We start from the raw sequence: 12197 nt of genomic DNA, 5'->3' as shown, positions 1-12197 counted from the left end.
TACAGTATATGAACAAATAAATGCATGCACTCACTGTACTGTTAGTCGCTTTGGATAAAAGTGTCTGCTAAATGGCATATATTATTGTTGTTCTATACAGTCTATTAAATGCAGTACTGTACCTTATGAGGTCCAGTGGCTGGTACTTGTACCAAACACCCCACCAGGCCCAGCACTCATACAGCAAGTGCCGGTGGTTCTCTGCCCCATGCGTCCGGATGGAGTTCTTACTTCTGTAGCTGCCCTGTATGTGCGCACGCACACACACACACACACACACACACACACACACACACACACACACACACACACACACACAAACACACAGTAAAATGCATACCAGCACACAAATATACAAAAACACATTCTGACCCATCTGTGTACACATACAGAGTGAAAAGTATGCAGACTTGGTAGCACTATTCTCTTCCAAGTGTGAATTAATAATGAATATTATTCTGTACAGAATTACCTCATGAAGGGGAAAAGCAGCCTCGTAAGAAGTATTGCTCAAAAGACGATTTAGCCCTGGATCATAAACAAAACAAAAAGGACAATTTTTTTCGGGACTATTTACATGGGATATACAGTGCCCTGCGTAAGTAATGGGACAGTGACGCATTTTTCGTTCTTTTGGCTTTATACTCCAAAAGTTTGTATTTTAAATCAAACAAGAGATTCTCAGGTATTTGTGTACATATTGGTTTCACCATTCAGAAATTACAACACTTTTTATGCGTAGTCCCCCTATTTCAGGGTACCCAAAAGTAATGGGACAAATTCATCAAATGTCCAAATTAAGCACTAATGTTTAGTATTTGGTCAACAATCCTTTGCATGCAATAACTGCCTGAAGTGCCTGTACTGGAGCCAATCTTAAGCTGTTGTTTGTTTTGAAGTATTTTTGCCTAAAATCTTATCGTCAGGAAATTAAATGCATGTTCAATTGGATTTAAATCTGAAGGTTGACTTGACCTTTCCACTTTCCACTTGACAAGACCTTTCCACTTTTTGGCCCTGAAAAACTATGCTAACTAGGCAGTATGTTTTGGGTCATTGTCTTACTGTATGATGAAGAGCTATCCAATGAATTTGGAGGCATTTGCTTGCACTCGAGCAGACAAGATGTTTCTGTATTAAGAATACATTCTGCTGCTGCCGTCAGAAGTTACAATCATCAATTAAGACAAGTTAGCAACTTCTAGTAGCAGCTATACATGCCCTGCACCATATTTCACAGATGATGATGTAAATCTTGGGCAAATCCTTTTTTCTCCCAACTTTCCTCTTGCAATCACTCTGGTAAATGATCATATAAATCGTATCTGTCCACAAGGTCTTTTTCCAGACCTCTGCAGGCTTTTTAAGTACTTTTTAGCAAACTGTAACCTGACCATCCCTTTTGAGGATAACTAGTGGTTTGCACCTTGTAGTGAAGTGTTTGGCTGGTGACATATTCTGCAGATGGTAGTCTCTGAAACATTCACGCCTCCCTCCTGGAGAGTGTTCCTAATCTGTGGGACAGTTCTTTTGGGGGTTTTCTTAATTATGAGTGAGCATTCTTCGTTAATCCACAAGTCTTTCTTGGCTTACACCAGTGTTTTTTTTTCCTTTTTAATGATGTTCCAAACTATTGATTTTGGCAATCCTAAGGTTTTGGCTATGTTTCTGATAGTTTCAGATTTTTCTGCCTAATAATGGCTTCCTTGACTTTCATTGACACCTCTTTGTCCACATGTTGACAGACACCAATAGGTCTCCAAAGGCAAATGCAAAGCCTAGAATCAATACTAGACATTGACAGCTCTCTTATGCCTGCACAGCCAATTGTGAAGCCACGTGTGCCATTACTTTTGGGTACCCTAAAATAGGGGGACTATGTATAAAAAGTGTTGTAATTTCTCAATGGTGGAACCAATATGTACACAAATACCATTAAAATAAAAGCTGACAATATCTACTAGTCTACTAGTAAACTAGTAATTGTTTGATTTAAAATCGAAACTTGTGGAGTGTAGAGCCAAAAGAAGAAAAAAAGCTTCACTTTCCCATTACTTGCAGGGCAGTGTATTCGTATACCTGCCAATTAAGTTTCTCAGTTGGTCTCCTACCGCACATCAACTTAGAAAATACCTTGTCTGTGAGGCATGTAGCTGTTATTTGTTTTTTAAAGGAAAGTGGACATCGACTCACCCATCTTGTTTTTTCCCTCCTCATATTTGACCCGTTGCAAGATGTGATGGACGATGCGACTTCTGGTAGCGTTGTTGAAGAATGTGTCTTTGTTGTGAATGATGAAACTGTCATAAAAACAAGAAAGGAACAACATACCATGGATATTCTACCACTGCTGGCACTTGAATATATCTTATAATGTAGAATGATTCTTAAATGCATGTAGAGGAACTAAACACTGTTTGCATTTTGGAAAGCCATAACCCTAACCCTATAGTTTATCATAAAGGAGTAGGAAGAAGCTAACCTTTATTTGGGGAGGGTAATATGATCCTAGATCTTTGTTTATGGATAATTTATACATGCAGCCATTATACAGCAAACTCACTGATGTATCCTTGATCTACTGAAGGGGGCGGTAAAGCTCTCATTCTCTTCCAGGTCAGGGAGTGTGTCGTTGTCAAACTTCATGGGCTTCCGGGGCAGCCATTCTCGAAACTTGTTAAATCGCTTTTCCATCCTGGACAGACACAGTACACCACAAGAAAACATACAGTAGGCCAGTGTTCAAAGGGTAATACTACCATCACAATGTGGTCTACCTCAATGCAGCTGCTGCAGCAGAAACGAGTTTTGTGAAGATGTGAAGTGCTGCTAAATTACCCTACAAGGTGGTAATAAGAGCTGTGCATGATGTCTGAAAAGATCCATTCTTCTGTTGGTATTATTTACTGACAGTGCTGACTTTATTGGTGTTCCCTCCAAATAATCACTAAAATAAAAATGAGAGAGAGAATGGTTGGTGATGGTTTGCATTTTCAGCTTGCCTTATCAGACATATTGGCAAAATCAAGTTCATCATAGCAACTCATGAATTACAGAGATGAAGAGTGGACATGGTTTAAATATCAGGTTAATTTTGGAGAATCTGGAGAATCTTTTCCCTTTGAAAAATGGGTTAAAGTCATGTATAGCAACCACAGGTGTAAAATAATTAATAATGGATACTTCTCAGAGAGTATTTAACTATCAAGAGGTGTTAAACAAGGTTGTTCGTTGTCACCATATGTGTTTGTTATGGCCATCGTAGATCCAATAATATTATCAAGGGGTTAGATATTCAGGACTTGAACAGAAAGGTGTCAATGTATGCGGATGATTCAAGTTTTTTCTTGAGTCCACAATCCAGATCACTGCTAGGTCACTTACTACCATACATTTCAATAAAAAGTTAACTAAAATAGACAAGATTGTGAAACCTTGGAGAGGTAAATACCTATCTATCAATGAAAAAATCACTCTGATTAACGCTATAGTCATATCTCAACTCACATATTGACTTATGCCACGACCAACTCCAGAAGATTTCAGTTTATTTGGAATGGTAAACCAGACAAATTTAAACTTATCTAACTATATAATGAACATGAACATGGGGTGGTTGAAGTTATTCAATATCAAAGCATTGAACCTCTCATTCAGAAACTATATTTACACCCAAACTTCTCTAGATCACTAAAAGAAGCTCATCCTCTATTTAAAAAGGGCCTTTTTGCCTTTATATAGATTATATCTAATCTTCGGTACATTGAAAATTAAATACTGTAAAGTATCACCCTACTTAAAACAAGCCATACAAAACTGGTTACAATTTAAATGTTATCATCCAGAACAGTCAGATCAAATATTACAACAAATAATCTGGTTAAACTCAATCATATTGAGCTTGCGGCCTGTGATGTACTGGGCCGTTTTCACCACCCTCTGAAGAGCCTTACGGTTGAGGGTGGTGCAGCTGCCGGACCAGGCAGTGATACAGGATCAGGATACTCTCTGTGGTGCATCTATAAAAGTTTGTAAGGATCTGGGGGTCCATGCTGAATTTGCTCAGCCACCTGAGGAAAAACAGGCACTGACGCGGCGTCTTGATCACAGAGTGGGTGTGGTGTGACCATGTTAAGTCCTCGGTGATGTAGACACCATGTGGATGGGGGCGTGGTCCCCCCCCCCTTCCTCCTGAAGTCCACAATCAGCTCCTTGGTTTTGCTGATGTTCAGGGAGAGGTTTTTGTCCTGGCACCAGTCCACCAGGACTCTTACCTCATCCCTGTAGGCTGACTCGTTGTTTTTGGTGATCAAAGTAACCACAGTGGTGTCATCAGCAAACTTTATGATGGGTTGGAGCTGGGCGTGTAGACGGATTTTGGTGGCGCCAGCCTTGATTTCAATGTGTATAACTATTTACAGTTGAATGAGCCTGGTAGACATCCTGAAGAAGTCGGACTCTCACCATTTGTCAATTCCTTTGTGATTGTAATGTGTCTGAAGAAATTGCACTCTCGCCATTTCCTTGTGATTGTAATGTATCTCACACCTTGTCCTTTGTTGGGAATGATATTTAAGGAGAGGGACAGCGAGATATTCTTTGAGTCAAAAGACACGGGCACCATTCTCCCGTGTTGTCCTTGACGCATGTTAACGTACGGTTAAAACCTACAGTCATATGTTGCTTTGAAACTGTTAAATTGGTTATTTTGTTATAATACTCTATTCTCATTCTTCCTATGTGCATTAATGTGATATTGTGCGCTAAATAAAGGTTCTGTTAATACAACACAACATAATTGTGACCAGGTTCTCCCATTTAATGTCTAATGTTCACCTGCATCGTTAATGACACGTAGAGTGAGTCATCAGCTTCAGATATTGGCCTGAGTGTAAACTCTTCGCAATCCGATTTATCTTAACTTGAGGGCATGGTAAAAATAGCATTTTGGGTATTTTTAATGGAATCTAGGATCCGATATGATTGACTGTCTGTCACACAGGGATGAGCAAAGCATTATCAATCATTATTAATCATGAAATATCTTTTGGAGTCAGATATAACGTAATGTTAACTTGTGTTAGTTGGTCATGTGACCACTTGTGTTGAGTTTGTTTGATCATGTCCATAACTGTTAGAAGTAATCATTGGGAATAAATGTATGTCTTATGTTTGACTTGTCATCTATTCTTCAGTGTTTTATTTTTATATTTTATATGCGTAGCCACGCAGTCGTGGGTGAACAAGGAGTAAAGTTGGGGGCTGAGCATACAGCCCTGGGGAGCCCCTGTGTTGAGAGTCAGAGTGGATGAGGTGATACTGCCTACCTTCACCACCTCAGGTCTGCCCATCAGGAAGTCCAGGATCCAGTTACAGAGGGAGGTGTTGTCACATAAACAACTTTTAAAAGAATATGGGACTGTATGCTCAATCCAAAATTACAATCAACCGATTGCAGCCTTGCCACACAATTGGAAGAAACCTTTTGAAAAAGAAGAAGGTAAGAATTGACTTTGTCTACCTCAGTGTTTCTCAACAGGGGTGCCGCGGCACCCTTGCGTGCCGTCTGGCATCCTTAGGGGTGCCGCAGAAACGTGGCTGACACTAGGCTAATATAGTGAAATTGAAATAAATGAATGCATCATTTTGGAATCTTTCTTTTAGCTGTATCATACAGTTAAGTAAATCGAGGCACACATCAGAGAAAATAGTTCGGATTAATTTTCTAGTAGCCTACCGACGCTGCAATCAGTGTTTGGAAAGTAGGCTGCATGACGTAGGCAAATACTTTTATTTACAGCGCGCGATATCGGATGAGTTGTCATAGCGTTGTGCAGCGGTTAATTAGCCAGCAGCATGGACAAGTTTTTGAAAAGAAAAGCTCCACAGTCTGATATATCTGAATCTGAGCCCTCAACATCGTCATCGTGTGGTCAGTCAGTGAAGGAGGTAGGCACCTCCAGCAAGATGAAGAAACGACAGTATGATGACAATTACTTCACGTTTGGATTCATCTTCACTGGAGAGCTGTCATGTCCTCTCCCCCTGTGCCTGTTATGTGGTATGAAATTGTCCAACCAGGCAATGGTACCCAGCAAGTTGAAAAGACATCTGACAACCAATCACCCATCACATGCCAACCAAAGTAGGGAATACTTTGTTCGTTTGAAAAGCGAACACAGCCGACAGGAGCAGGTGATGTTCAAGTGTGCGAAAGTCTCAAACAATGCACTGGAGGCTAGCTATCTGGTAGCCGAAATAATAGCTAAGGCTAAAAAGCCTCACACCATTGCCAAATCAGTAATAATGCCAGCCTGCACGGCTATTGTAAACAAAATGATAGGCCCACAAGCAGCTAAAGAGATCGCAAAGGTACCACTTTCGAACTCTACCATTGGAAAGCGTATAAATGACATGTCGGCAGACATAGAAGACGTGGTCTTAGAGAAAATAAGGCTATGTGGGAAATTCTCTCTGCAAGTTGATGAATCAACAGACGTGAGTGGCCACGCACAACTTTTGGGATTTGTGAGATTTATTGATGGAGGAGAAATTCGTGAGAATTTTTTATTTTGCAAGTGTTTGCCGCACAAAACAATGGGAGAGGAAATATACCGTGTCACAACAGGGTACCTTGAACAGGGAGGTCTAAGTTGGAAAATTTTTATCAGTGTCTGCACCGATGGCGCTGCTGCGATGACCGGCAATGTCAAAGGTTTCATCAGAAGGATCAAAGCGCAAAACCAAAATGTTCGCACAACGCATTGTTTCCTTCACAGGGAGGCACTGGTTGCCAAGACTTTACCAAAATATCTTTCAGATGTACTGGACAGGGCAGTGGACATAGTTAATTTCATAAAGGCGCGACCGTTAAAGTCCCGTCTTTTTTCCATTCTATGCGAGGAAATGGGAGCCGAGCATCAGAGCTTGTTGCTGCACACGGATGTCCGCTGGCTCTCACGCGGAAAGTGCTTGGACCGACTGTACGAGTTAAGAGAAGAAGTCAGAGTGTTTCTAGCGGGAGAGAATTCTGCATATAAAGAGTTCATTGCAGATGCGCAATGGTGCGCGAAACTCGCATACCTGGCCGATATATTTAATGAACTTAATTCTAAAATGCAAGGTAAAGAGGAAAATCTACTAAGCTCATCAGACAAATTGCGTGGCTTCAAGTCTAAACTCACTCTCTGGCGCTCTTGTGTGAAACAGGGGAGAGTTTAGATGTTTCCCCTGTACAGTGCACATCCAAACAGCAAAAAACTTTCTGGCCTTATCTCTCAGCATCTGCAAACCCTTGACGAGAGATTTAATAAGTATTTTCCAGCTGAGACCTTTGCTGGTTTTGACTGGGTCCGTGAACCTTGGAATTCGTGCGCTTTGGAGAGCGCAGCCGACCTGCCAATGCAGGCACAGGAGCATTGATGAAAGAAATGGCAGAGATGAAAGAAGATTACATTAAGGATGAAATTTCAAGATATGACATTGGATACATTTTGGATATCATTGGAAAAGGAATACCCGATAGTGTCAAGTAGTGCCGTTGACATACTGTTACCCTTTTCCACGACATATGTGTGTGAACTGAGCTTTTCGAGCTTAACCTGCATCAAGAACAAGCGGATGTATGAGCGCGGCTTTGGAATTATTCAAAACAGCGCCCGCTCTAGCAAGATCAAAGAGAATACGCGGGAGAGGTCCACTGTTTGAGGCGAAAAAAGACAGGGTTCCCAGAGGAATAAAAACGAAATAAAAATGAAATATCCCAGTGTTCCTAACAAAACAAAGAACCCAAAACCATTTCAATGGAAACATCGGACTTTACCTTGGAACGTAGCGGACGTATGAGCGCGGCTTTGGAATTATTCAAAACAGCGCGCGCTCTAACACGATCAAAGAGAATACGCGGGAGAGGTCCACTGTTTGAGGCGAAAAAAGACAGGGTTCCCAGCGAAAAAAGAAATAAAAATGAGTTCCTCACAAAACAAGGAACCCAAAACCATTTCAATGGAAACGATCGGACTTTACCGTGGAACGTAGCGGACGTATGAGCGCGGCTTTGGAATTATTCAAAACAGCGCCCGCTCTAACACGATCAAAGAGAATACGCGGGAGAAGTCCACTGTTTGAGGCGAAAAAATGCAACGTTCCCAGAGGAATAAAAACGAAATAAAAATGAAATATCCCAGTGTTCCTAACAAAACAAAGAACCCAAAACCATTTCAATGGAAACGATCGGACTTTACCATGGAACGTAGCGGACGTATGAGCGCGGCTTTGGAATTACGATCAAAGAGAATACGCGGGAGAGGTCCACTGTTTGATGCGAAAAAAAACAGGGTTCCCAGCGGAAAAATGAATAAAAATGAGTTCCTCACAAAACAAGGAACCCAAAACCATTTCAATGGAAACGATCGGACTTTACCGTGGAACATAGCGGACGTATGAGCGCGTCTTTGGAATTATTCAAAACAGCGCCCGCTCTAACACGATCAAAGAGAATACGCGGGAGAGGTCCACTGTTTGGGGCGAAAAAAGACAACGTTCCCAGAGGAATAAAAACGAAATAAATATGAAATATCCCAGTGTTCCTAACAAAACAAAGAACCCAAAACCATTTCAATGGAAACATCGGACTTTACCTTGGAACGTAGCGGACGTATGAGCGCGGCTTTGGAATTATTCAAGATTCAAGATTCAAGATATTTATTAGTCAAATGCACAGTAAACAGACAGTTACACCACACAATGAAAATCTTACTTTGCTAGTCCCCCCTAACACAACAGACTAAACTAAAGAAAAAAAAAACTAGTTCCATATATACATATACAAATTCTATATTGCACCTGGTGGATCACAGTTATAAAGTTATAAAGTGCGCTTATGCATTGTTGCAAATTGCATGAGGTATTTAGTGCAAACAGTAGTAGTGCAAACAGTAGTGAAGTCACAGCAGCAGTCAGAATGTCTGTCGAGTTCACAGTTGATCAGTCAAGTCAAGTAATGCAAGTGATGTGGGGGGGTGGAAGGGGGAGGGCTTTGTGAGGTAGCTTGTTCACAAGCCTGATGGCCTGTGGATAGAAACTGTTTGTCAGTCTGGTGGTCCTAGATTTCAGACTCCTGTAGCGCCTGCCTGATGGTAGGAGAGTGAAGAGTCTGTGCTGGGGGTGTGTACAGTCCCTGATGATGTTGTGTGTTCTCCTGGTGACCCTGGTGTTGTAAATGTCCTGAAGTGAGGGGAAGGCTGCTCCTGAGATATACTGTGCAGTTTTTATCACACGCTGGAGTGCCTTCCTGTCCTGGGCTGTACAGTTTCCATACCAGACTGTGATGGAACTGGTAAGGGTGCTCTCAACTGTACATCTATAGAAGTTGCTGAGAACTTTGGATGGCATGCCAAATTTCTTCAGCCTTCTTAAGAAGTACAGTCGCTGCTGGGATTTCTTAATGTTCTGTTGTGCATTGTGAGACCAGGTAAGATCCTCGCTGATGTAGGTTCTGAGGAATTTGAAGGTTTTCACCCTATCCACCTCTGTCTCATCTATATGCAGTGGTGTGTGCTGCACACTCTTCTTTCGTGGATCAATAATCATCTCCTTGGTCTTGTCTGCGTTCAGGGAGAGATTATTGTCCTGACACCAGGCCACCAGATCCGCCACCTCTCTTCTGTATGCCGCCTCTGCCCCCCCGGTGATCAGTCCAATGACTGTCGTATCATCCGCAAACTTGATGATGCTGGTGTTATCCTGGGAGGCCACGCAGTCATATGTGAAGAGGGTGTACAGCAGGGGGCTCAGCACGCAGCCCTCGGGGGTCCCTGTGCTTGTGGTTCTTGTGCCTGATGTGCGGTTGCCTACTCTGACTGACTGGGGTCTGTCTGATAGGAAGTCCAGCACCCAGTTACAGAGAGCAGGTGTCAGTCCAAGAGTGAGGAGTTTTGCACAGAGTTTGTGTGGGATAACCGTGTTAAATGCTGAACTGTAGTCAATAAAGAGTAGTCTTACATATGTGTCCTTTCCCTCTAAGTGTGTGAGGGTGGTGTGGATGACGGCGTTGACTGCATCGTCGGTGGACCGGTTCTGACGGTACGCAAACTGTAGAGGGTCCAAGGTGTTTGGGATGGTCCTCTTGATGTGCGTCATGACTATCCTCTCAAAGCACTTCATCACTATTGGGGTGAGTGCGACGGGTCGATAGTCATTCAGGCAGGTCACGGTGTTTTTCTTTGGTAGGGGCACGATGGTGGTTGTCTTGAAGCAGGTGGGCACCAAAGCTTGTGCTAGTGACATGTTATAAATATCAGCCAGCACCTCAGCCAGCTCTGATGAGCAGACCCTGAGGGCACGCCCGGAGATGTTGTCTGGGCCAGCTGCCTTCCGTGGGTTTATTCTCCTCAGAGCCGTACACACCTCTGCTGATGTCACAGTGAGTGATGAGTCCTGTGTGTGCTCCGTGGTCGAAATCCCTCTCTGTTGGTTGGTGTTGAGGGTATCGAAGCGTGCATAGAACTCGTTCAGCTCATCTGGCAGTGTGAGTTGGCTGGTTGTGGCCCCCCTGCTCCTCTGCCGGTAGCCTGTGATGTGTTGCAGGCCTTGCCACATGCGTCGGGAATCTGCGGTGGAATAGAATCCCTCCAGCTTCAGTCTGTATTGCCTCTTGGCCTCTTTAATGGATCTACGCAGGTCATATCTGGCCTTCTTGTAGTCCTCAGCGTTGCCTGAAGCAAATGCAGTGGAGCGAGCACATAGCATGGACCGAACTTCGCAGTTAATCCAGGGCTTTTGGTTGGGATATGTCCTGCAGCGTTTTGTGGGCACAATATTTTCAACACATGTACTGATGTAACCAGTTACACTGGAAGCATATTCCTCTAAATCCACAGTAGAGTCATCCCTCAGAGCAGCAGTTTTAAACACATCCCAGTTTGTTCTGTCAAAGCAGTCCTGCAACACCAGTTCAGTTTCCTCAGTCCACACTTTAACATTTTTACTCACTGGGGGGGCTTGCTTGAGGAGTTGTCTGTACGCTGGATAGAGGAACGTTGAGATGTGGTCGGACTGTCCGAAGTGTGGCCGGGGCACAGCTTTGTAGGCTCCTCTCACGTTGCTGTAGACGTGGTCAAGAGTATTTTTCTCCCTCGTCGGAAAGTTCACGTATTGATGGTATTTCGGGAGTACACTCTTAAGGTTGCGGTGGTTGAAATCTCCGACTACGGTGAACACAGCGTCTGGGTGTGCAGTCTCATGCTTGTTGATGATGTCATGCAGCAGCCCCAGTGCAGTTGTGGAGTCCGCTTGTGGCGGGATGTAAACAGCTAAAATAAACACTGCACTGAACTCCCTTGGTAGATAAAAGGGTCTGCACTTCACCATCAAAAGTTCAATATTAGCCGAGCAGTGTCTTTCAACAACCTGTACATCCGAGCACCATCTATTGTTCACATAGACACAGACGCCACCGCCTCTCGTTTTCCCCGAGGCTAATGTGCGGTCCCCGCGGAAGACAGAATGTGTTTCAAGCTGGATGGTAGAGTCTGGAATGATGTCCGAGAGCCAGGTTTCCGTGAAAATATGAGCCTTGTTCTTAGCTCATCCATCTTGTTTTCGAGAGAGCGGACGTTAGCTAGCAGCAGGCTAGGTAGCGGTGGTCGTGTTGCCCTAGCCTTTAGCCTGGCATGTAGCCCACCTCTCTTGCCACGTATCCGCCTTGACCGCTCTCTCCGTCGGCTGCGCTGCTCACCCACGTCCGGTGCTGTTGGGCCTTCCCGTCTATAGTTAGCGGGGTCCCGACGCAGTAAGAAGTCGAAATCCTTTAAGTTATAAATGAGCTCATGTTGAGCTTTGCCGATGTCCAGAAGTGCTACTCTGTTGTAACTCACTAATGCGTGCAAGAACTTTGCATTTAGGGTGCAAACTAAGAATAGAATAAATAAACAACGTTGGTTTCGGGAGGACGAAACAAAGACGTCTGCCACGGGGGGCGCCATGCAAAACAGCGCGCGCTCTAACACGATCAAAGAGAATACGCGGGAGAGGTCCACTGTTTGATGCGAAAAAAAACAGGGTTCCCAGCGGAAAAATGAATAAAAATGAGTTCCTCACAAAACAAGGAACCCAAAACCATTTCAATGGAAACGATCGGACTTTACCGTGGAACATAGCGGACGTATGAGCGCGTCTTTGGAATTATTCAAAACAGC

General features: G+C 43.4%; 1 protein-coding gene across 1 annotated transcript in view; it reads right to left on the bottom strand.

Moving 5' to 3' along the window:
* LOC310820249 (anoctamin-4-like) overlaps positions 1-12197 on the bottom strand; it is a gene marked incomplete at both ends in the record, with an annotated part of 89269 nt that overhangs the window by 43836 nt on the left and 33236 nt on the right. The window contains 4 exons of the mRNA XM_083691831.1: positions 123-244; positions 473-528; positions 2194-2300; positions 2564-2695. Of these exons, the coding sequence (XP_083547957.1) occupies positions 123-244; positions 473-528; positions 2194-2300; positions 2564-2695 (417 nt within the window). The remainder of the gene's footprint in view (positions 1-122; positions 245-472; positions 529-2193; positions 2301-2563; positions 2696-12197) is intronic.

Source organism: Argentina silus, assembly GCF_951799395.1.
Source record: "Argentina silus genome assembly, chromosome: 20".
Classification (NCBI taxonomy): Eukaryota; Metazoa; Chordata; class Actinopteri; order Argentiniformes; family Argentinidae; genus Argentina; species Argentina silus.
Note: the sequence above shows the minus strand (reverse complement) of the source record. Positions and strands in the feature narration are given on the sequence as shown.